We start from the raw sequence: 26,761 nt of genomic DNA on the forward strand, positions 1-26,761 counted from the left end.
CAACGCCAAAAACCTCTCTTTCCTTCCCCCTCCCTAGCCATAACAAAATGCTAGTCACAACACATTCCAAAGAACTCAAGGTTAACACACACAGTATACTTGCTGACAGAGCATCAAGAGAATAAATGGAAAACACGAGCTGTGTTCAAATATGACTAAGAAATGAAAGAAGTACAACTTAAATTCAGATATATGTAAATATCTGCCTCTGACACTATGTAACAGATTTTATATTTATTCTTTGATGATGTTGGCACCCTTTGTTTGTGAAAATTGACCTTTGTTATTGTGCCTTTCTTTGCACAACAATTGATGCTGCTTCACATCTGAAGTTCCTAACCGATAAATAAAGTTGGATATAGAGGCTGAATAAATATACCGTATTTTTCAGAGTATAAGTCGCTGCGGAGTCTAAGTCGCACCGGCCGGAAATGCATAATAAAGAAGGAAAAAAAACATAAGTCGCACTGGAGTATAAGTCACATTTTTGGGGGAAATGTATTTGATGAAAGTCAACAGCAAGAATAGACATTTGAAAGGCAATTTAAAATCAAGAATAGTGAACAACAGGCTGAATAAGTGTACGTTATATGAGGCATAAATAACAACTGGTATGTTAACGTAACATATTATGGTAAGAGTCATTCAAATAACTATAACATATAGAACATGCTATACGTTTACCAAACAATCTGTCACTCCTAATCGCTAAATCCCATGAAATCTTATACGTCTAGTCTCTTACGTGAATGAGCTAAATAATATTATTTGATATTTTACGCTAATGTGTTCATCATTTCACCAGAGGTGGGTAGTAACGCGCTACATTTACTCCGTTACATCTACTTGAGTAACTTTTGGGATAAATTGTACTTTTAAGAGTAGTTTTAATGCAACGTACTCTTACTTTTACTTGAGTATATTTATAGAGAAGAAACGCTACTTTTACTCCGCTACTTTTATCTACATTCAGCTCGCTACTCGCTACTAATTTTTATCGATCTGTTAATGCACGCTTTGTTTGTTTTGGTCTGTCAGACAGACCTTCATAGTGCCTGCGTTTCAACAAATACAGTCACTGGTGACGTTCACTCCGTTCCACCAATCAGATACAGTCACTGGTGACGTTGGACCAATCAAACAGAGCCAGGGGTCACATGACCTGACTTAAACAAGTTGAAAAACTTATTGGGGTGTTACCATTTAGTGGTCAATTGTACGGAATATGTACTGTACTGTGCAATCTACTAATAAAAGTTTCAATCAATCAATCAAAAGTGTGAAGGAAAAAAGACCCTTTTTTATTTCAACCGTACATCCCGTCAAAAGCCTAAAGACTGACTGCACAGTTCCTGTCTTCACAATAAAAGTGCCGCTCCATTGCGCCTGCGCTTTCAAAATAAGAGTCTCCGAAAGCCAGCGCAAACAAGCTAGCAAGCTACGGAGTTTGCCGCCAATGTATTTCTTGTAAAGTGTATAAAAACGAATACGGAAGCTGGACAAATAAGATGCCAAAAACCGACCACTTTCATGTGGTATTAGACAGAAAGGAGGAACTTTTTTTCTCCTCCATTTGAAAACGTGGACGTTATCATCACTACTGTCTGATTACAATCAATGCAAGTCATCAGAATCAGGTAATACACCAACTTATATTCTTGTCTTCATGAAAGAAAGGAATCTATATGTGTTAAACATGCATGTATATTCATTAAAACACCTTTAACATGTAAACAAAAGCGGCAAAGTAAATAAATATAAATGATATACTGTATATATCAATGTATGTATATATATATATATATATATATATATATGTATGTATGTATATATATATGTATGTTACTCATCAGTTACTCAGTACTTGAGTAGTTTTTTCACAACATACTTTTTACTTTTACTCAAGTAAATATTTGGGTGACTACTCCTTACTTTTACTTGAGTAATAAATCTCTAAAGTAACAGTACTCTTACTTGAGTACAATTTCTGGCTACTCTACCCACCTCTGCATTTCACACATAAGTTGCTCCTGAGTATAAGTCGCACCCCCGGCCAAACTATGAAAAAAAACTGCCACTTATAGTCCGAAAAATAAGGTAGATAAAATTGTGTAGACAAAGTTTAATTGGTGGACTTTAGCTTAATTGATAGTTACGGTACGCGCTATTTTTCACGCAACTTTCTTTGTTGTCAGATAGCTAGGTAAAAAGTGAACTATCTTACTGAGTTGGGATCACATGTCCGACATGCCTCCGCTTTAATTACTATCTCATCACAGAGCAAGGTCCCCTTTTCATACTGACGTAAGTTTTTATATCTTTGATTTGTTTAGGGCAGGGGTCGGCAACCCGCGGCTCCGGAGCCGCATGCGGCTCTTTGATCACTCTGATGCGGCTCAGCAGCCTACTAGCCGATCCCCCCGATTTTCCCGGGAGACTCCCGGATTTCAATGCCTCTCGCAAACTCCAGGGATTAATATTCTCCGATTTTCACCCTTAAAGTTATAGCCCAACCCCTTGTTATGCAGTATGCATCTTCTGCTTGCATATATACGTGACAGCAAGGCATACTTGGTCAACAGCCACACAGGTCACACTGACGGTGACCATATAAAACAACTTTAACACTCTTACTAATAATGCGCCACACTTAGAACCAAAACCAAACAAGAATGACAAACACATTTCGGGAGAACATCTGCACCTTAATACAACATAAACACAACAGAATAAATACCCAGAATCCCATGCAGCCCTGACTCTTCCGGGCTACATTATACACCCCTGCTACCACCAAACCTCGCCCCCACCCCAACCCTGCTCCCTCACACATCAACCTCCCCCCCCTGTGCGTCGGTTGAGGTAGGCGGGGGTGTATAATGTAGCCCGGAAGCGTTAGGGCTGCATGGGATTCTGGGTATTTGTCCTGTTGTGTTTATGTTGTGTTACGGTGCAGATGTTCTCCCGAAATGTGTTTGTCATTCTTGTTTGGTGTGGGTTCACAGTGTGGCACACTATTAGTAAGAGTGTTAAAGTTTTTTTTTTGTACCGTAACATACTTGAGCAAGTATGCCTTGCTGTCACCTACATGAGCATTAAGCAAGCGAAAGCCCCATACAACGTATGGCTGATCAGGCACGCTGGATGTAGTGAGTGCTATATGCTGTATCATCACGGCACGCATGACGCTGACAAGCGCCATTCACATAAAACCCGCGTGCCGCACCAGCATTCAAATCCCATATTATGGTGTGGGCAGCGTGTCTGAGACCCCTGGTGATTCAAACATAGCACAAAGCAAAACAAATACCGTATTTTCCGCACCATAAGCCGCCCTGGGTTATAAGCCGCGCCTTCAATGAACGGCATATTTCAAAACTTTGTCCACCTATAAGCCGCCCCGTGTTATAAGCCGCATCTAACTGCGCTAAAGGAATGTCAAAAAAACAGTCAGATAGGTCAGTCAAACTTTAATAATATATTAAAAACCAGCGTGATGTGGGCGCGCATGGAGTCGTATATCAACATGGACGGAGCTGCGTGAAAAAAGCCACCCGGCCTCTTCGCGTAAACTTCCCTTAACCACTCGCTCATCTTTTCTTCATCCATCCATCCCTTCGAGTTAGCTTTTATGATGACGCCGGCTGGAAAGGTCTCTTTTGGCAATGTCTTCCTTTTTGAATATCACCATGGGTGGAAGTTTCTGGCCATTAGCATGGCAAGCTAGAACCACAGTGAAGGATGACTTCTCATTCCCTGTGGTGCGAATATTCACCGTACGTGCTCCCGTTGTATCCACAGTGCGGTTCACAGGAATATCAAAAGTCAGTGGAACCTCGTCCATGTTGATAATGTTCTCTGGCCGGATCTTTTTTTCAGCTATCTTGTTTTTACAATATGCACGGAAAGTAGCCAGCTTTTCTTGAAAGTCTTTAGGCAGTTGCTGTGAAATAGTAGTCCGTGTGCGGATGGAGAGATTGCGTCTTTTCATGAACCGGAAACCTGTCGCTTAGTAGGAGCCATTTTGTGGTCTTTACAGATGTAAACACACAAAGGAAATGAAACGTAATATCCGCGCTTCTTCTTCTTCTACGGGGGCGGGTGGTTGCTTACAGTAGAAGAAGAAGCGCTTCCTCTTCTATGGGGGCGGGTGCTTACCTTGGCGGTTGCTTGCGTAGAAGAAGAAGCACTTCCTCTTCTACGGGGAAAAAAGATGGCGGCTGTTTACCGTAGTTGCGAGACCTAAACTTTATGAAAATGAATCTTAATATTAATCCATATATAAAGCGCACCGGGTTATAAGCCGCACTGTCAGCTTTTGAGTAAATTTGTGGTTTTTAGGTGCGGCTAATAGTGCGGAAAATACGGTACTTTTTATGCAATGTTGTTTCATTATAAATTTAAAAATTTTTTGTGGCTCCCATTGTTATCTTTAATCTGTGAAACTGGTCAAAATGGCTCTTTGACTGGTAAAGGTTGCCGACCCCTGGTTTCGGGTAAGATGTTCCCATACTCTCGATGTATTCAGACATTTGTCTTTTAGAACACTGTCTGCGCTGACTCGAGCATTTTTGTTTTCGTTGGAAACACGAGCTATTGTCTCGACTATTGTCAACAAATTAATTTGTTGGCGACACTTTTTATTGTTGAACGAATTGGTCAACAATAGTAACCCCCTAGTAAATTGCATTTTCCAACCCCTCCCCTCGCCGCAGTGGTTTGGACAGTCCCACTCAGCAGCAAGCACGGATTTCAGCTTCTTGTGCCACGAGAGAGTTGGACGAGCTGATGGCCTCCTTGTCTGACTTTAAGGTACACAAGTGTAGTAGTAAATCATGAGCAGGCCACAAACAAAAAAAACTTTCTTTCACATTCTCGATGGATACTGTGTCTGTGTTCTGGCTTACTTTCATTTCTGTGTTTCTAGCCCAGCTCTTTGGGCTCTTTGCTGCACCCAACAGGAGCAACTTCTACCACTTCTCATCTTCCAGTCTCTACCTTCATCCCCCCAGTGGCTTCTCCTTTCTTCAGTCTGTCCCACCCATCTACCTGTGCCTCTTCTTTGTTGTCTCTGCCTGCTGGTCTTGAGCTGCACATAGATGAGGACGGAGGAGACAGAGGCTTGTCGTCGTCCCATCTGAATCATATTCCCTGTCACAGTCCTATCTCGTCGCTCTCTGCGGCCAGTGACCTTGACTTTGCAGCAGATGCATTTGCCGTCGTGCCCCCGTCCCCAAGCAATTTGCTGCAAGTCATGTCACAGTCTGCGTCTTTTAGCTCCAGCATGCAGAGAACCAGTTCAAGCCCGTCCACTACTCCCTCACTGACCTCAGTAAACACCGTCCTGGACAAGACCTCACAGTCACCTAGTCCATCTGTAGAGCAGTTTTCACCCTCAGCTGCTGCTTGTAATCAGTCTTGTTCACCTGACAAAATGACCAATGGGTCTTTTGTTATCCATGATCCTAGTTTGAATCACTTTGCTTCTCCCCTTCACTCACTCACCCCTTCTACCACTTCACCTTCACCTCTCCCTGCTACTTCCTCTGTATCGCCCCCCCTCACAAGGTTTTCCTGCCAAACCTCCTCAACAGCTTCTGTGGCAAACATCATTTCCCCTGTGACCTTCCCGACTTCTTCAATCCCCAGTGGACATGTGCTGGAGCCAAGACCCACAGCCAAGAGTGCCAGCCCCCTCGTTCTGCATCAACTCCCTTTAGAGGAAGCCTCCCTGGATGAAGCGCTGGACAAGCTGCTAGCAATGAGTTTTTCACAGAATCTGTCAGCTGACCCGCAGCTGAAGATGGAGACGCATTGTCTCAGCAGAGATGCCCCAGAAGTGCAGGAGTTTATCCTTCCCATGGACAGAAACTGTGCGCAGCCCGACACTTTCACCTGTACCACCAACACCATGACTGACGAATCAGTGGACGGAGGCACCGACGCCAATGGAGAGCTGGACTGGGCCGATGAGGAGCTGTCCATGTCTTTCCATGACGGTTTCGATGGCACCATGACGCCTTATACCGAGAGAATGTACACAGATGGCAGCATGACCCCGCTGACAGAAGCCAGCTGGATGGACGAGTCCATGACGCCGTCCACATGCCCCGGGACGCCTGATGTTGCCCTGGATTTGCCTTTGCTGCAGCCTCCCAATATGGACAGAGTCTCTGCATCGGGTCATGTAGGCATTTCCTCTCTTGCTAGATGCAGGTTGCCTTTGTGTTCCTCACAGATAACGTTTTTGTTTGCTATTCAGAGTGGTGCATCTCTACCAACTAGTACCTGTGGCAGTTCTACTCTGTGCTTGTCATTTGTAGAGACCGCAACATCAAATAAAACGATCAGTAAAAGGGCTTTGTAATACACTGGCTATTAGAGATGCGCGGATAGGCAATTATTTCATCCGCAACCGCATCAGAAAGTCGTCAACCATCCGCCATCCACCCGATGTAACATTTGATCAGAACCGCACCCGCCCGCCATCCGCCCGCACCCGCCCGTTGTTATATATCTAATATAGACGATGCAAGGCATTAGTGAGGTTATAAAGCTTTTGCCTGTTAAAGAAAGGAGACTGATCCAATGCAGCACAGACATTCGCGTGCCACGCTGTCACGACCCAGACGCACACCAGTGCGCAATCATATGGGAGCCGCGCTGAGCGCACCTCCAAGCGCGTCTCGCTGCCGGCGACGGCCGGGTATGGGCCCGACGCTCCAGCGCCATCCATTTTCAGGGCTAGTTGATTCGGCAGGTGGGTTGTTACACACTCCTTAGCGGGTTCTGACGTCCATGGCCACCGTCCTGCTGTCTATATCAACCAGGGTGAGCCCCACCCCTTTCGTGAGCGCACTGCGCGCGGAGTGACCCCTGTTACGCGCCCCCGGCAACAGGGGTGGGGTGTCGGTGCGGTGGGCGCGGTGGTAACCCTGGACGTGCGTCGGGCCCTTCTCGCGGATCGCCTCAGCTACGGCTCCCGGTGGGGCCCTCTCGGGGGAAGGGGCCTCGGTCCCGGACCCCGGCGAGGCGTCGGGGGCCCTCTCCGCTCCGTAAAAGTGTCCATCTCTTTTTTTTTTTTTTCTTCTGTTGTGGCATATGCTGCAGGTGCCTGCTCGTTTTTCGTATGTGGGTAACAACATTTAAGTATGTATATATATTTCCCAATTGGTTTAACTGCCACCCGCCTGAATCTATTTAAAATCTAATTTTTTTTTATTTCAACCGCCCGACCCGACCCGACCCGACCCGCGGATAAAATCTAATTTTTTTCAATTCCATCCGCCCGATCCGCGGATAATCCGCGGACTCCGCGGTTGTGCCCGCAAACCGCGCATCTCTACTGGCTATGCTAACAACAAGCCGTCCTAAGCAAAACAAAAGAAAGTAAGGGACTTACTAGCATATATTATATAATCACCCGATTCTCCGTGGACCAGGAAACTATACGGTAATAAAAGCCATCGCATCTTTTGTTGGCAAAGATTTACGACGCCAACTTAAAGCGGCTTGTGCGCGTAGTGAACCACACAATGTTATGATTATAGGGGTGTAACAGTACGTGTATTTGTATTGAACCGTTTCGGTACGGGGGTTCCGGTTCGGTTCGGAGGTGTACCGAAGGACTTTCCACACGGACATATTAAGTAGCGTAACGCACGTTGTGTAAACAATGCACACCGAGGCACAACACACGGCATGCTAGCAGCTAACGGGCTACGATAGACTGACCATACGTCCTCTTTTCACCGGACATGTCCTCTTTTGCGGAGCTGTCAGGGCGGAGTTTCTTAAATGCCTCAAATGTCCGGCATTTTGAGTTAGGGTTGCGTGTATTTTCAATGTACGTTCAGGGTTAAGAAGGGGTTAAAAACAAAACAAACAGCAGCATTGGTGAGGGAGGGGCAGAGACAGAGAGAGAGAGAGAGAGTTATGATAAACGCGCATGCGTCGCCAGGCTCTGCTTTTTATCCATAGATTTATCACATTTCATTTTTTATTATCTATAGCAGGGGTGTCAAAAGTGTGCCATTTGCGGCCCACAGCTAATGTTTTAAAGGCCCACGGCACATTCTAAAAATACTATTAAAATAAACAAAAACATAACAAAAGTGAAATAAAAAAGCTTAAAGGTTAAATGTAATTTAGAAAGTTGCAATGTTGACTAATAAAACAAAGCTGTTTTTTTCTTTCAAACTGTCATTGCTCAAAACATAATATTGAATCAAAATCAATGTTATTATGAATTATTGACCTATCCAAGGTTCCCATTACTTCACATCAAATATTACACTAAGAAAAATATTTTGGTGGAAGATTTTGCAAATTTGGTAAATAAATAACCCAAAAAATTATATTTTGATGTTTTCTTACTGTACCAAAAATGAACCGAACTGTGACCTCTAAACCGAGGTACGTACCGAACCGAAATTTTTGTTTACCGTTACACCCCTATATGATTATGCAAGGAAATCATTGTTATTGTTATTTTTATTGATTATATTTGTAACTGAGAGTCTTGCAAGATCACCGCTGAAGAAAGGACTGCAGTCGCACTCGGTAGGTCCTTTTGTTTGCATAGTCAGCTCCCTCTACACAGCACTCTCGTCAAGTGCGCCAGAAAAATAAAGCACACACTTCCAGCCTTCACAATAAAATTGCTCTGCGTTACAGCCTCCATCCATCCATCCATCTTCTTCCGCTTATCCGAGGTCGGGTCGCGGGGGCAGTAGCCTAAGCAGGGAAGCCCAGACTTCCCTCTCCCCAGCCACTTCGTCCAGCTCTTCCCGGGGGATCCCGAGGCGTTCCCAGGCCAGCCGGGAGACATAGTCTTCCCAACGTGTCCTGGGTCTTCCCCGTGGCCTCCTACCGGTCGGACGTGCCCTAAACACCTCCCGAGGGAGGCGATCGGGTGGCATCCTGACCAGATGCCCGAACCACCTCATCTGGCTCCTCTCCATGTGGAGGAGCAGCGGCTTTACTTTGAGCTCCCCCTGGATGACAGAGCTTCTCACCCTATCTCTAAGGGAGAGCCCCGCCACCAGGCGGAGGAAACTCATTTCGGCCGCTTGTACCCGTGATCTTGTCCTTTCGGTCATAACCCAAAGCTCATGACCATAAGTGAGGATGGGAACGTAGATCGACCGGTAAATTGAGAGCTTTGCCTTCCGGCTCAGCTCCTTCTTCACCACAACGGATCGATACAGCGTCCGCATTACTGAAGACGCCGCACCGATCCGCCTGTCGATCTCACGATCCACTCTTCCCTCACTCGTGAACAAGACTCCCAGGTACTTGAACTCCTCCACTTGGGGCAGGGTCTCCTCCCCAACCCGAAGATGGCATTCCACCCTTTTCCGGGCGAGAACCATGGACTCGGACTTGGAGGTGCTGATTCTCATCCCAGTCGCTTCACACTCGGCTGCGAACCGATCCAGCAAGAGCTGGAGATCCTGGCCAGATGAAGCCATCAGGACCACATCATCTGCAAAAAGCAGAGACCAAATCCTGTAGCCACCAAACCAGATCCCCTCAACGCCTTGACTGCGCCTAGAAATTCTGTCCATAAAAGTTATGAACAGAATCGGTGACAAAGGGCAGCCTTAGCGGAGTCCAACCCTCACTGGAAACGTGTCCGACTTACTGCCGGCAATGCGGACCAAGCTCTGACACTGATCATACAGGGAGCGGACCGCCAAAATCAGACAGTCCGATACCCCATACTCTCTGAGCACTCCCCACAGGACTTCCCGAGGGACACGGTCGAATGCCTTCTCCAAGTCCACAAAACACATGTAGACTGGTTGGGCAAACTCCCATGCACCCTCAAGGACCCTGCCGAGAGTATAGAGCTGGTCCACAGTTCCACGACCAGGACGAAAACCACACTGTTCCTCCTGAATCCGAGGTTCGACTATCCGGCGTAGCCTCCTCTCCAGTACACCTGAATAGACCTTACCGGGAAGGCTGAGGAGTGTGATCCCACGATAGTTAGAACACACCCTCCGGTTCCCCTTCTTAAAGAGAGGAACCACCACCCCGGTCTGCCAATCCAGAGGCACCGCCCCCGATGTCCACGCGATGCTGCAGAGTCTTGTCAACCAAGACAGCCCTACAGCATCCAGAGCCTTAAGGAACTCCGGGCGGATCTCATCCACCCCCGGGGCCTTGCCACCGAGGAGCTTTTTAACTACCTCAGCAACCTCGGCCCCAGAAATAGGAGAGCCCACCACAGATTCCCCAGGCACTGCTTCCTCATAGGAAGACGTGTTGGTGGGATTGAGGAGGTCTTCGAAGTATTCCCTCCACCGATCCACAACTTCCGCAGTCGAGGTCAGCAGAACACCATCCGCACCATACACGGTGTTGGTAGTGCACTGCTTCCCCTTCCTGAGGCGGCGGATGGTGGTCCAGAATCGCTTCGAAGCCGTCCGGAAGTCGTTTTCCATGGCTTCCCCGAACTCCTCCCATGTCCGAGTTTTTGCCTCCGCGACCGCTGAAGCCGCACACCGCTTGGCCTGTCGGTACCTGTCCGCTGACCCTAATTCAATTGTGATTAATCAATTTAAATCAAATCAAATCAAATCAACTTTATTTATAAAGCACATTTAAAATTGACCACAGGGGTAGCCAAAGTGCTGTACAATGGACAGGTTAAAAGATAAAACGAGTACCGAGCAAACACAACACAACACAAACAGAACACGATAAAAAATAAATAAATAAAATAGAATAAATAAAAACATAAAAACAGGTTCACAGCAGGTGTATTATGGGGCGCCATTGCAGGATGGATATCACTCAGTGTTAAAAGCCATGGAATAAAAGTATGTTTTTAAGAGAGATTTAAAAACAGGAAGAGAGGAGGCTTGTCTAACACTCAGAGGTAGGTCGTTCCAGAGCTTGGGAGCAGCAACGGCGAAAGCTCTGTCACCTCTAAGCTTCAGCCTTGTGTCAGGGACCGTCAGTAGCAGCTGATCGGCTGATCTTAAGGATCGGGTGGGGCAGTAAGGCTGAAGGAGGTCTGAGAGATAGGTTGGCGCGAGGTTGTTTAGACATTTAAAAACACATAAAAGGAGTTTAAAATGTATTCGATAACGCACAGGGAGCCAGTGAAGGGACGCTAAAATAGGGGTGATGTGCTCACGTCTGCGGGTCTGTGTTAGCAGACGAGCAGCAGAGTTCTGCACGAGCTGCAGGCGGGCGAGGGAGGCCTGGCTAATGCCTACATACAGGGCATTACAGTGGTCAAGACGAGTCGAGATAAAGGCGTGGATTAATCAAATCAAATCAAATCAACTTTATTTATAAAGCACATTTAAAATTTACCACAGGGGTAGCCAAAGTGCTGTACAATGAGCAGGTTAAAAGATAAAACGAGTATCGAGCAAACACAACACAACACAAACAGAACATGATAAAAAATAAATAATTAAAATAGAATTAATAAAAACATAAAAACATAAAAACAGGTTCACAGCAGGTGTATTATGGGGCGCCATTGCAGGATGGATATCACTCAGTGTTAAAAGCCATGGAATAAAAATATGTTTTTAAGAGAGATTTAAAAACAGGAAGAGAGGAGGCTTGTCTAACACTCAGGGGTAGGTCGTTCCAGAGCTTGGGAGCAGCAACGGCGAAAGCTCTGTCACCTCTAAGCTTCAGCCTTGTGTCAGGGACCGTCAACAGCAGCTGATCGGCTGATCTTAAGGATCGGGTGGGGCAGTAAGGCTGAAGGAGGTCGGAGAGATAGGTTGGCGCGAGGTTGTTTAGACATTTAAAAACAAATAAAAGGAGTTTAAAATGTATTCGGTAACGCACAGGGAGCCAGTGAAGGGACGCTAAAATAGGGGTGATGTGCTCACGTCTGCGGGTCTGTGTTAGCAGACGAGCAGCAGAGTTCTGCACGAGCTGCAGGCGGGCGAGGGAGGCCTGGCTAATGCCAACATACAGGGCATTACAGTAATCAAGACGAGTCGAGATAAAAGCGTGGATTAATTTCTCAAGATCATGTCTTGATAGAAGCGGTTTCACTTTCGCTATTTGGCGTAATTGATAAAAGCTTTTTTGAACGACGCTGCTGATTTGTTTTTCGAATTTAAAATCTGAGTCAAACTTTACCCCCAGGTTTGTGACAGAGTCGCTGAGATACGGGGTCAGAGTGCCGAGGTCAACGTTGGGGGAGGGAGAGCGACTTGGACCGAACAACATAACTTCTGTTTTATCTTCATTTAGGCTCAGGAAGTTAGCTGAAAGCCAGACTTTGATGTCGTGTAGGCAGTCAATAAGACGTTGAACCGTGTTATTTTGTGCCATGGGAAAATAAATCTGGCAATCATCGGCATAAAAATGAAATGCAATACTGTACTTCCTAAAAATAGAACCAAGGGGGAGAAGGTATAGCGCAAATAAAATTGGGGCAAGGATTGAGCCCTGGGGGACCCCATGTGGTAAAGGAGCTGTGGACGACATAAAACTGTCTACTTTTACACAAAAACTCCTGTCGGTTAGGTACGACCGGAACCAGTTAAGGGCGGCGCCCTTAATGCCCACACAGTTCTCAAGACGAGTGATTAAGGTGGCGTGGTCGACGGTGTCGAACGCAGCAGACAGATCTAAAAGCACCAGGACAACATATTTACCAGAATCAGTGGACAGGAGGATATCGTTAAAAACTTTTAGAAGCGCTGACTCTGTGCTGTGGAGGGCTTTAAAACCGGACTGGAACAGCTCAGTGATACCATTATCCTCTAAGAAGGGCAACAACTGACTGTAGACAACCTTCTCTAATATTTTGGAAATGTATGGAAGATTAGAGATAGGTCTGAAGTTAGAGAGGAGAGAGGGGTCGAGGCTGGGTTTTTTAAGTAGAGGTCGTACCACTGCATGTTTAAACTCTACTGGAACTATTCCAGAAGAGAGGCTACTATTGATAATGTTAAGGACACTTGATCCAATAGTAGCAAGTACCTCCTTAAACAGGCGAGGTGGGAGGGCATCTGCAGGAGAACCAGAGGGCTTCATATGACTAACTGTGTCACTTAAAAAAGAAAAGGACACCGGCTCAAACTGATGGAAAACAGAAGAGAAATGCAGGGGAACAGAAGGGTCATATGAAGGCTGAGATAGACTGGCTCTAGTTGACACAATTTTGTCAGTGAAAAAATGGAGACAATTTTCACAGAATTCAAAAGAAGCATCAAAACCAGCAGATTTGGGAGCATCAATGACAGTGTTAATAGTTTTAAACAGAACTCTGGGGTTGTTACAGTTAGAAGATATAATCTGAGATAGATAGATATTCATTTCTGCTTTTACAGTCATCTGAAAGGAAAACAGGCTTTCTTTAAAAATGGCAAAGGACACATGCAGCCTGTCTTTTTTCCATTTTCTCTCTGCTCTTCTACATACGCGCCTGGCAGCCCGAGTGACGTCATTCAACCAGGGCTGAGGCGTGGCTTTAGCGCGGCGGCATTTGAAAGGCGCGATCGTGTCCAGTGTTTGTAAACAGATAGAGTTGAACCCAGAAACCAACTCTTCAGTATTCAGACACACAGATGCTGCAGAATTATCATCACAAAGAGTCGAAAAAATAGAGGAGAACCGAGCAGGAGACGAAGAATTAAACATGCGAGAGCGTTGGGGCGGTGCGCACAATTTAACTGGACACTGCGTGGCAATATCAAACAGGATCGGCATGTGATCAGAGAACACAGCGTCGCAAATGTCCAAATTAAAAACACACAAACCATACGAGAGCACTAAATCGAGTGTATGCCCGCGTTCATGTGTAGAACCACACACAGACTGTACAAAGTTAAATGAGTCGATTATATTCAGGAAACTCCTGGAAAGCGGCTCATCTGGACAGCAGGTGTGAATATTAAAATCACCCACAATAAGGACACGATCATATTTGGGCAGGATTTCAGCCAGAAATTCAGAAAAGTCAGTTATAAAGTCTTTGTGGTACTTGGGTGGTCGATAGATGACGGCACACAGGACGACATCAGAAAGACCCAGTTCAAACATGCACAGTTCGAAGCTTGAAAAGGAGGATTGTAGGCGGATCTGACGGCATTTAAAGTCATTTTTAAAAACGACTGCTAATCCTCCTCCTTTTCGACCGGACGGCCGTGGGGAATTAAAGTAGGAACACTCCGGAGGCAGAAGTTCATTAAGAGGGGCGGACTCACCAGCTCTCAGCCATGTCTCCGTCACACAGAGGAAGTCCAGTCCGCGGGAAGTGAAGAAATCCTTCAGGATAAAAGTTTTGTTTGTCAAAGATCTTGCGTTCACAAGACCGAACCTGGCGGGGGCCAGCACGTCCAAGGCCGCAATTAATCCGGGTGGGGCCCGACACACAGCCCGCAGGTGGCGGTGATCCACCCCGCGCCTCCGGGGGCGGGTACAGCAGGAGCGACGACGGCAAGCTTCTTCCTCCAAACCAACGATAGGAACCAGCCAGGAGCCGATCGGATCGAGCGAGCGTGGGTGCAGGAGGAGACCGGATACCGCACCATTCATCCTTCGGGGAGCCACGGGAAGCCGGGCCAGGAGTGCCCTAACTTTCACCAGCTGGCCGCCACGTTTACCGCGGCGCCGGAGACGCTTCCACCGGGGGAGAGGAGCCAGGGGGCGGGAAAGGAAGGCAGGAATCCGGCCAGGTGAAAAAGCTGACTGGGACGTCGAAAAACCAACGTCGAAGTTGATCATATCAGTGGGAGAGGGGCAAAGATCCAACAGTGTTTGGCGGTCATACACAAGCAGTGAGCTGACAGAGACGAAAATAGACGCAAAAAACACAAAAACGAACAGAGCTGACAGCGAGAGACGGCAGGCCAAAGCACATACTGGCGCCATCTTGCATCGGGGCGTGGTCATCCGTGTCATGTAATTTCTCAAGATCATGTCCTGATAGAAGCGGTTTCACTTTCGCTATTTGGCGTAATTGATAAAAGCTTTTTTGTACGACGCTGCTGATTTGTTTTTCGAATTTAAAATCTGAGTGGAACTTTACCCCCAGGTTTGTGACACAGTCGCTGAGATACGGGGTCAGAGTGCCGAGGTCAACGTTGGGGGAGGGAGAGAGCGACTTGGACCGAACAACATAACTTCAGTTTTGTCTTCATTTAGGCTCAGGAAGTTAGCTGAAAGCCAGACTTTGATGTCGTGCAGGCAGTCAATAAGACGTTGAACCGTGTTATTTTGTGCCAAGGGAAAATAAATCTGGCAATCGTCGGCGTAAAAATGAAATGCAATACTGTACTTCCTAAAAATAGAACCAAGGGGGAGAAGGTAAAGCACAAATAAAATTGGGGAAAGGATTGAGCCCTGGGGGACCCCATGTGGTAAAGGAGCTGTGGAAGGGTTAGGGTTAGGGTTAGAACCTCATGAATTGAGAAATTGGGCTTATCAGAAAATAAATCCTGTGATGTCTTCATGTTGGAGACAGCTGATTGATGCTTGCTTAGTATTTCTGCACAATAAATCAATTACTGTAATGGTTTGCTTAACAGACCATTTTAGTTATTTGGACATGATACTCACTGGATCGGTTCGCAGCTGAGTGTGAAGCGACTGGGATGAGAATCAGCACCTCCAAGTCCGAGTCCATGGTTCTCGCCCGGAAAAGGGTGGAGTGCCATCTCCGGGTTGGGGAGGAGATCTTGCCCCAAGTGGAGGAGTTCAAGTACCTCGGAGTCTTGTTCACGAGTGAGGGAAGAGTGGATCGTGAGATCGACAGGCGGATCGGCGCGGCGTTTTCAGTAATGCGGACGCTGTATCGATCCGTTGTGGTGAAGAAGGAGCTGAGCCGGAAGGCAAAGCTCTCAATTTACCGGTCGATCTACGTTCCCATCCTCACCTATGGTCATGAGCTTTGGGTTATGACCGAAAGGACAAGATCACGGGTACAAGCGGCCGAAATGAGTTTCCTCCGCCGGGTGGCGGGGCTCTCCCTTAGAGATAGGGTGAGAAGCTCTGTCATCCGGGGGGAGCTCAAAGTAAAGCCGCTGCTCCTCCACATCGAGAGGAGCCAGATGAGGTGGTTCGGGCATCTGGTCAGGATGCCACCCGAGCGCCTCCCTAAGGAGGTGTTTAGGGCATGTCCGACCGGTAGGAGGCCACGAGGAAGACCCAGGACACGTTGGGAAGACTATGTCTCCCGGCTGGCCTGGGAACGCCTCGGGATCCCCCGGGAGGAGCTGGACGAAGTGGCTGGGGAGAGGGAAGTCTGGGCTTCCCTGCTTAGGCTGCTGCCCCCGCGACCCGACCTCGGATAAGCGGAAGAAGATGGATGGATGGATGGACTATTACCATGTTCTCCATAGACTAATCGCACTAATACTGGTTTATGAACAGCCAGCTGAAGTTCAGGTCGTTGGCACATATTTTTAAGCTGTTTGATTCACTACTTGATGTCAAGAAACACATTTGGCCTACTACAGTTTGTGAGAAGGCTGTGAGTTTTTTTCACAGCAGCTAAGAAGGATGTGCATGGAGTGCGATTCTAAACCCGTCTTTCAGCAATTGCATCCCCCGCTTTGTGAGTGGAGAACTCACCTGCTCGGAGTGCTGTGACCGTTTCTTTCAATCAAGGGTGATTCATGTGGATTTGATGACGAGTTGCTCAACGTTCCCGTCTAGATCAAATCAGTAATAAGGCGGACTAAGGAGATCCCCAACGTGCATCCTATGTATCGAGAAGGCCTCCTGCGCAGGAAAATGGGACCTATCATTGTCAACAAGAACACTTCCCAAGATCGCCTCATCGAGGAGCTTCAGGGCAAGTTCGGTATCGCCCGCCCGGAGCGGCGGCGTAAACAATCGGACGACTGGCTGACCGACGGGGTCGTTGTCACGTCCAAACCACAGCGTTTCCGTCCTGACGGCGAACTTGACAAGGTTGGCTGAAGTGTGTTCAAAAATAGATTTTTTTTTCACGGCCTACACTGTTCCTTGTTTGCTCCCTTCTCTCTTCCTCTAGCTCGTAATTACCCCCGGGTCGCCTGTTCCTGCGAGAAAGGTTCTCCCGCCTCAGTCACCTCCCATTCCTCATCACCCAGCAATCACAGAAGAACCTAAACAAATACTCCCACGACAACAAGCTCCTGTTCCTATACCTCCACCTTCTCCCCTCTCTCAGCCTTCTCACAGCCAGCAGCACATCACAGCACCCCCTCAGCAGCTAAGAGCACCTTTACCAGCACCGCCACCTGTTCAGGAACTTCCTGCCCCCAAACCAGAGCCCTCTCCTTCTGTTCGTATAAGCCCAACCCAGCTATCACCAGTGGAAAGTGTTCCACCAGTTGCACCCAAAGTCCTGGTATCTGTAGGCTGCCAAACTGACTACGACCCACTCTTCTCCCCAGTGCAGGCATGAATCCTTGTCTCTTCTCCCTTTCTGGCTGTCCCCTTTTTGAAATACCTGCAGTTACCTTTCTAAAAGACTAATTAAGCTATCAGGTGTATTTTTAACACTTTCCAAATGACCACATTCCTCAGATGGCTCAAGGCAAGGGGGGTTCTCCTGGCAGTGCCAAGACCCAGGTCAACAAGCTGGACAACATGCTGGGGAGCCTGCAGTCTGACCTCAACAAACTGGGAGTGCAGACTGTCGCTAAAGGAGTTTGTGGCGCCTGCTTGAAGCCAATCGTGGGCCAGGTGAGATGGTCTGTTATTGCACACAATCGGACAATTTCTTAAAATAAACGCAAATGTCTGTCTTTTCTTACACTCTAAATCTAATTATACACATGGGGCCTGATCTACTAAGATCCAAATAACAACTGTTAAATACATACTTGCCAACCCTACCGGATTTTCCGGGAGACTCCCGAAATTCAGCGCCTCTCCCGAAAACCTCCCGGGACAATTTTTCTCCCGAAATTCAGGCGGAGCTGGAGGCCACGCCCCCTCCAGCTCCATGCGGACCTGAGTCCGCTTTCCCACAATATAAAGAACGTCTACAGTAAAGCAGTCCGTCTGCCGTAAACAGCAATGTTGTGACACTCTTAAACAGGCCAATACTGCCATCTAGTGCATTTGATGAAAGCACTTTTGTGCGTGCCACACAGCAATGCATCATCAGAGAGGGTGTTCAGCATGGTTAGAAAGATAGTGACAGAGAATAGAACAAGGATGAACAATTCAACCCTTAACTCAACAATGAGTAGATGAGTGTTGTGTGTGTATATGTGTAAATAAATGAACACTGAAATTCAAGTATTTATTTTATATATATATATATATATATATATATATATATATATATATATAGCTAGAATTCACTGAAAGTCAATTATCTCTTTTATATATATATATATATATATATATATATATATATATATATATATATAAATATATTATATTTATATATATATATATATATATATATATATATATATATATATATATATATATATAAATATAATATTATATATATATATATATATATATATATATATATAGCTAGAATTCACTGAAAGTCAATTATCTCTTTTATATATATATATATATATATATATATATATATATATATAAATATAATATTATATTTATATATATATATATATATATATATATATATATATATATATAAATATAATATTATATTTATATATATATATATATATATATATATATATATATATATGAAATACTTGACTTGCTGAATTCTAGCTGTAAATATACTCCTCCCCTCTTAACCACGCCCCCCGCACCCACCCCCCACCTCCCGAAATTGGAGGTCTCAAGGTTGGCAAGTATGTAAATAGCACGTCTGCAGTAAAAAAAAAATCATGAGTACTATTAGTGGGCGTGTAAGTAGGAGTGCAAGTACAATTGATAAATGCAAAAGTAGTGCAGATCGCCCTATTTCAATGAGGATTATGAATGTACTCTGCCGGCTGTCACCATGGAGACACTCATTTCCCTCCACACTCATGACATCATATGCTCCAACTGTCCGACCTTTGCTGTTTTGTCATGTTGGGGAATATGCTGCAAAAGTGCAATCTCAACAACTGAAGCTGAGCACGCCTAAAGTTATGCTTTGGGGAGGTGCCAGCGTTGTGATGATGATATGTGTGTGTGTGTGTGTGTGTGTGTGTGTGTGTGTGTGTGTGTGTGGTGTGTGTATATATACACACACACAAATATGATGAACAAAAGGGTTATTGAAGTCCTGCAAAAAGAAAAATTATCTTTACAGAAGTCATTTAAAGCACAGAACCAAAGAAACTGAACACAAATATAAAACGTACAAAAATAAGTTAACACAAATAATAAAGCACAGCAAAAGAACATATTACTGTAACCTATTAGAACAACATAAAAATAGCATCCAGGGTACGTGGAAAGTTTTAAATGGTATCATTAAAAAAAACATGACAAATAAGGAACATCCAAGCTATTTCATAGAAAACAATCAAACTATAAATGACCCTAAGGAAATAACGGATGCTTTTAACACCTTCTTTGTGAACGTTGGACCTAATTTAGCAAATGAAATTGCACAACCTGAAAACAGTGTCAAATTTAATGAACAAACCATTCAAAGCAACTTAGAATCGTTTTTTATTTCCCCCGTTTATGAAAGTGAAATCACAGAAATTGTAAATTCTCAGAAAAACAAGAAGTCAACAGACTGCTGTGACTTGGACTTTTCTCTGATCAAAGAAATTGTTGATTTTATAGCTGTTCCCTTCACTTATATATATGTAATATTTCTTTTATAAAAGGAGTTTTCCCAAAGAAAATGAAAACGGCAAAAGTTATTCCCATCTTCAAAAGTGGAGATAAGCACCGGTTCACCAACTATAGGCCTATTTCTCTACTCTCACAATTTTCAAAAGTCCTTGAAAAATTATTTGTGTCAAGATTAGACAGTTTTATTGATAAGCATCACTTGCTACGTGAACACCAATACGGTTTTCGACCAAACAGGTCCACTTCCATGGCAGTGATGGAACTAGTTGAGGAGGTAACCACTGCAATCGATAAGAGGGAGTTTGTTGTTGGCGTTTTTATTGACCCGAGCAAGGCCTTTGACACCATCCATCACACATTACTTTGAAACAAAATGCTCTGTTTATTAAATTAAAAACATTAAAACTGCATGATCTTGTTGACCTCAACACTGCTATTGTGACGTACAAAGCTCATAACCACATGCTGCCTCGGTGTCTACAGGAGAGGTTCAAACCCAGAGAGAATCCCTATGACCTCAGAGGTTCAGCTGTCTTCCAGAAAGCTAAGATAAGAACAAGCTTAAAAAGTAGATGTGTTTCTGTCAGGGGGGTTCAACTGTGGAACAGCTTGGATGATCCCTTAAAATGTTCCAGGTCCATTCACACATTTAAAAAACACTTTAAGACCAATGTCTTGGAAAAATATATCACTCTTGAATCAACACAGTAGTTAATACTACGATCAATGTTAATTAAAATACTAAATGTGGGATATAAATAATAATGGAAGTATAATTGTTTGTATATAGTATATAAATTGGTACAAAGGTGTATAAGGATATTTCACATGCCTTTACTGTGTATATAATTGAACAGTGTTCATATTGTGTATAATGTGTATTTATAATATGTTGTACAAAAGACATTTCATAATTTTCGGAAGTTCATCTTGTACTTGACATTGTTTATAGGGTTAGGCGCTATAAGTGTTCAACTTCAGCCTAAACCCTTTCGGTCTGCAACATTTTCATTTTCATTTTCAATCTATGAATGTGCAACTGTTTGTTTATTTTGTTGACCATTGACCGAAGAATAATAAACTAAACTAATGATAGTATATATTTGTACCATGAATTGATTTACGTGGACCCCGACTTAAAGAAGTGTAAAAACCTATTGGGGTGTTACCGTTTAGTGGTCAATTGTACGGAATATGTACTGTACTGTGCAATCTACTAATAAAAGCTTCAATCAATCATTTAATCAATAACAGTACTGAGTTAAAACCCAGGGACAGGATGTGTAAAGTGTATTTTTACTAAATTGTCTGTTTAAAAAAAATGAAATAAACTCAAAGTATATTTGAGATGAGAAGTAACTCAATTATGTCAAAGATTTATGAATGAGTTAAATGATTATATTTCATGATTAAGTCACTTTTTTTTTTTCATTGTTTAAGGTAGTTTAGATTGTTTTGACTGAATATGTAATCAGATCAATGTGCAAGACACTTTGCAGGATGAAAAACTCATTTGACACCTTTTTATTGTGTATTTATGAATTCTAAATGGACGTTTGATTGGCGCAGGTTGTCATCGCCATGGGCCGCACGTGGCATCCTGAACACTTTGTGTGCACGCACTGTCAAGAGGAGATCGGCTCCAGAAACTTCTTTGAGCGTGAAGGACAGCCCTACTGCGAGAGAGACTACCACAACCTTTGCTCGCCACGATGCCACTACTGCAACGGGCCCATACTGAATGTACGTACATTTTATTGTTTTTAACGACGGCTCTGTTTCTTTGTGACAATGTGATATATGTCATGTATTACATCGTTTACAGCAAGTTGTGACTGCGCTGGATAAAACTTGGCATCCTGAACACTTCTTCTGCGCTCAGTGCGGATGCTTTTTCGACCCGGACGGTATTTTGTCAACTGTGTCTCCCCTTTGTTACATTTTTCTGATCTGTGAGTTCCGGTCATGTTCTTCCTTTTCGCAGGGTTTCACGAAAAGGATGGAAAGGCATACTGCAGGAAGGATTACTTTGACATGTTTGCACCAAAGTGCGGTGGTTGTGCCAGAGCCATTGTGGAGAACTACATCTCAGCGCTCAACTCCCTTTGGCACCCAGAGTGTTTTGTTTGCAGGGTACGTACCTTGATGTTGTATAGTCCTACATACTAAGGGTGTAACGGTACGCAAAAATTTCGGTTCGGTACGTCCCTCGGTTTAGAGGTCACGGTTCATTTTCGGTACAGTAAGAAAACAACAAAATATACATTTTCTGGTTATTTATTTACCACATTTGTAAACAATGGCTTTATCCTTTTAACATAACAATAACATACATATACCGTATTTTTCGGACTATAAGTCCCTCTGGAGTATAAGTCTCACCGGCCGAAAATGCATAATAAAGAAGGAAAAAAACATATATAAGTCGCACTGGAGTATAAGTCGCATTTTTTGGGGAAATGTATTTGATAAAAGCCAACAGCAAGAATAGACATTTGAAAGGCAATTTAAAATAAATGAAGAATAGTGAACAACAGACTGAATAAGTGTACTAGAGATGCGCGGTTTGCGGACACAACCGCGAAGTCCGCGGATTATCCGCGGTTCGGGCGGTTGATATAAAAAAAAATACGATTTTATCCGCGCGCGGGTCGGGTCGGGCGGTTGAAATAAAAAAAAAAATAGATTTGTGGTGGGCTCTTCTATTCCTGGGGCTGAGGTTGCTGAGGTAGTTAAAAAGCTCCTCAGTGGCAAGGCCCCGGGGGTGGATGAGATCCGCCCGGAGTTCCTTAAGGCTCTGGATGCTGTGGGGCTGTCTTGGTTGACAAGACTCTGCAGCATCGCGTGGACATCGGGGGCGGTACCTCTGGATTGGCAGACCGGGGTGGTGGTTCCTCTCTTTAAGAAGGGGAACCGGAGGGTGTGTTCTAACTATCGTGGGATCACACTCCTCAGCCTTCCCGGTAAGGTCTATTCAGGTGTACTGGAGAGGAGGCTACGCCGGATAGTCGAACCTCGGATTCAGGAGGAACAGTGTGGTTTTCGTCCTGGTCGTGGAACTGTGGACCAGCTCTATACTCTCGGCAGGGTCCTTGAGGGTGCATGGGAGTTTGCCCAACCAGTCTACATGTGTTTTGTGGACTTGGAGAAGGCATTCGACCGTGTCCCTCGGGAAGTCCTGTGGGGAGTGCTCAGACAGTATGGGGTATCGGACTGTCTGATTTTGGCGGTCAGCTCCCTGTATGATCAGTGTCAGAGCTTGGTCCGCATGGCTGGCAGTAAGTCGGACACGTTTCCAGTGAGGGTTGGACTCCGCCAAGGCTGCCCTTTGTCACCGATTCTGTTCATAACTTTTATGGACAGAATTTCTAGGCGCAGTCAAGGCGTTGAGGGGATCTGGTTTGGTGGCTGCAGGATTAGGTCTCTGCTTTTTGCAGATGATGTGGTCCTGATGGCTTCATCTGGCCAGGATCTTCAGCTCTCGCTGGATCGGTTCGCAGCCGAGTGTGAAGCGACTGGGATGAGAATCAGCACCTCAAAGTCCGAGTCCATGGTTCTCGCCCGGAAAAGGGTGGAATGCCATCTTCGGGTTGGGGAGGAGACCCTGCCCCAAGTGGAGGAGTTCAAGTACCTCGGAGTCTTGTTCACGAGTGAGGGAAGAGTGGATGGTGAGATCGACAGGCGGATCGGTGCGGCGTCTTCAGTAATGCGGACGCTGTATCGATCCGTTGTGGTGAAGAAGGAGCTGAGCCGGAAGGCAAAGCTCTCAATTTACCGGTCGATCTACGTTCCCATCCTCACCTATGGTCATGAGCTTTGGGTTATGACCGAAAGGACAAGATCACGGGTACAAGCGGCCGAAATGAGTTTCCTCCGCCGGGTGGCGGGTCTCTCCCTTAGAGATAGGGTGAGAAGCTCTGTCATCCGGGAGGAGCTCAAAGTAAAGCCGCTGCTCCTCCACATGGAGAGGAGCCAGATGAGGTGGTTCGGGCATCTGGTCAGGATGCCACCCGATCGCCTCCCTCGGGAGGTGTTTAGGGCACGTCCGACCGGTAGGAGGCCACGGGGAAGACCCAGGACACGTTGGGAAGACTATGTCTCCCGGCTGGCCTGGGAACGCCTCGGGATCCCCCGGGAGGAGCTGGACGAAGTGGCTGGGGAGAGGGAAGTCTGGGCTTCCCTGCTTAGGCTGCTGCCCCCGCGACCCGACCTCGGATAAGCGGAAGAAGATTTTTTTATTTATTTTTTTTTATTTTGCAGGTGGCAGTTAAACCAATTGGGAAATATATATACATAGTTAAATGTTGTTAGCCACATACGAAAAACGAGCAGGCACCTGCAGCATATGCCACAACAGAAGAAGAAAAAAAAAAGAGATGGACACTTTTACGGAGCGGAGAAGGGACGCCTCGCCGGGGTCCGGGACCGAGGCCCCTTCCCCCGAGAGGGCCCCACCGGGAGCCGTAGCTGAGGTGATCCGCGAGAAGGGCCCGACGCACGTCCAGGGTCACCACCGCGCCCACCGCACCGACACCCCGCCTCGTCCGCTTTTCGCCGCGGCCGGCGTCACGCGCAGCAGGTAAGCAGCTTACCTGCCCGCCACCCCCGTGGCCGGGGGCTCGTAACAGGGGTCACTCCGCGCGCTCCGCCCGCGCAGCTTACCTGCCGCGACGAGTAGGATGGCCGCCGCGGTGCGCGCTGAAGCCTCGGGCGCGAGCCCGGGTGGAGCCGCCGCGGGTGCGAGGGACATCGCACCTCCACGCGCTTGGAGGTGCGCTCAGCGCGGCTCCCAGATGATTGCGAACTGGTGTGCGTCTGGGCCGTGACAGCGTGGCACGCAAATGTCTCTGCTGCATTGGATCAGTCTCCTTTCTTTAACAGGCAAAAGCTTTATAACCTCACTAATGCCTTGCATCGTCTATATTAGATATATAACAACGGGTGGGTGCGGGCGGATGCGGTTTGATTAAATGTTGGATCGGGTGGATGGCGGATGGTTGACGACTTTTGTGATGCGGTTGCGGATGAAATAATTGCCTATCCGCGCATCTCTAATGCATACATCTATGAAAAGGTTGTTTTTTTTAAGGAAGGGTTTTTAAGCCTTTTTTAAAAGCATCCACAGTCTGTGGTGCCCTCAGGTGGTCAGGGAGAGCATTCCACAGACTGGGAGCGGCGGAGCAGAAAGCCCGGTCTCCCATAGTCCGTAGCTTTGTCCTCGGAGGTTAGAGGAGGTTAGCCTGTCCGGAACTTTCCCTCAATCTTCATGTTTTTTGCCAGAAAAATCAGTTTATCCACATTGTCTGCAGAAAGAGCAGACCTGCTTGCAGTTAAAACGTCTCCAGCTGTGGAAATTACCCTTTCGCTGGGCACGGAGCTAGCAGGTATGGGCGAGGTAGTGCCTGCTTTACTTGGCAGTAAGAGGATATATGAGCTCATTGTTCCTCCACCATAGAAGTGGGTCAAAATCTAGTTTTTAATGCAATGTGGTCTTAAATCTGTTGCTATAAAAACATTTGTTATTGCTTTAGCCCTGCCTGACTCGCCGAGGAGAGGCTGCTTGAATGCGGTGGGAGCTGTTTGTTCGTCTTTCTCTTCGTTGAAGCCATGTTATCCATTGTTGTATCGCACCGCGAAACCGAAATGTTCCCAAACGGGAGATCTTAACGAGGCAGGAGGGTCTTCCAGCTCTGGCTTTTACATGTTGTCCTAGCCCGGTTGTTGCTAGCATGCCGTGTGTTGTGCCTCAGGGTGCATTGTTTACACAACGTGCGTTACGCTACTTAATATGTCCGTGTGGAAACCCGTTCGGTACACCTCCGAACCGAACCGAAACCTCCGTACTGAAATCCACGTACCGTTACACCCTTACTACATACAGTATATTATTATTGTGAGACTACATTACATCTCCACTACCCATCATGTCTCCACAGGAGTGCTTCACGCCGTTTGTGAACGGAAGCTTCTTCGAGCACGACGGCCAGCCTTACTGTGAAGTCCACTACCACGAGCACCGCGGCTCTCTGTGCTCCGGCTGTCAGAAGCCCATCACGGGCCGCTGCATCACGGCCATGTCCAAGAAGTTCCACCCGGAACACTTTGTCTGTGCCTTCTGCCTCAAGCAGCTGAACAAAGGCACCTTTAAAGAACAGAACGACAAACCCTACTGCCATGGCTGCTTTGTCAAGCTGTTCAGTTAAGGAGCGCAGGAGCTTCTATACATGTGGTACTGCACACTCTGTTTTGGGTCAGGGTCTGGAAAAGTAAGGTGTAAAGCCTATAATGTGCAACAGAGTAGGTCTTTAGCTTTTTAAGGTGTATGGATTGAGTACATGTATAGTCTGAACAGGGGTGCCCAAAAGGGCCAAAGTCAAAATGCGCCAATGGGTCACAGTGATTATAAGTGTGAAACACAAATAGCCTTAACCTCTTAAGGCCCAACATGTTTTTTAGGGCCCGCATGGCCCATTGTATAAGGACTCCCAAAGGGAGTCCTTATGCAATGGGACATAAGGACCTATTGAATTTGTAAGGTTTTATTAGGGCCCGCATGGCCCATTGCATAAGGACTCCCAAAGGGAGTCCTTATGCAATGGGACATTGCAGAAATCGGGGCGCCGCTAGGGATTTTGGGCCCCATGAAAAGAATCTTTACAGGGCCCCCAAAACAGTGTCATTTTTCTGTATTATAATTTCATCATCATTAGGGGCCTCTCTGGGCCCCCCTCCATCATGGGCCCCTAGAATCCGTCTCCCTTACCCCCCCCTTTTCGGCGCCCCTGGTCAGAAATGATGAAATGTTAGTAAATAATCCTACAACTTTGAGGCCAAATGATAATAGAGGAAACAGTCATATTAATATTGAAATTCAGATCACCAAAACAAATATCGGGATGGTCTACGATTAGAAATGACAAACAAACGCGATTCTAGAAAGAGTTAAAAAAAAAAAGGCAATCCTGTATTCAACATTCAGAATCCTGCACCTGTGACATATTACCGTATTTTTCGGAGTATAAGTCGCATTTTTGGGGGGAAATGTATT

General features: G+C 45.9%; 1 protein-coding gene across 2 annotated transcripts in view; it reads left to right on the top strand.

The window, feature by feature from the left end:
* Window positions 1–26,252, top strand: part of pxnb (paxillin b) — a 74,243-nt gene extending 47,991 nt beyond the window's left edge. Inside the window, exons 6-11 of one of the 2 annotated variants that reach the window (XM_061985865.2) lie at window positions 4,716–4,812; window positions 17,509–17,667; window positions 21,283–21,456; window positions 21,539–21,620; window positions 21,698–21,846; window positions 25,650–26,252. In XM_061985865.2, coding sequence (XP_061841849.2) covers window positions 4,716–4,812; window positions 17,509–17,667; window positions 21,283–21,456; window positions 21,539–21,620; window positions 21,698–21,846; window positions 25,650–25,916 — 928 coding nt within the window. In that variant the 3' untranslated portion in view covers window positions 25,917–26,252. Of the gene's footprint in view, window positions 1–4,715; window positions 4,813–4,927; window positions 6,188–16,650; window positions 16,909–16,990; window positions 17,482–17,508; window positions 17,668–21,282; window positions 21,457–21,538; window positions 21,621–21,697; window positions 21,847–25,649 lie in introns of those variants that run through there. The other variant, XM_072914293.1, reaches the window with a different exon arrangement.
* Window positions 26,253–26,761: the final 509 nt, after the last annotated feature.

The sequence above is a fragment of the Nerophis lumbriciformis genome, linkage group LG12 (assembly GCF_033978685.3).
Source record: "Nerophis lumbriciformis linkage group LG12, RoL_Nlum_v2.1, whole genome shotgun sequence".
Classification (NCBI taxonomy): domain Eukaryota; kingdom Metazoa; phylum Chordata; class Actinopteri; order Syngnathiformes; family Syngnathidae; genus Nerophis; species Nerophis lumbriciformis.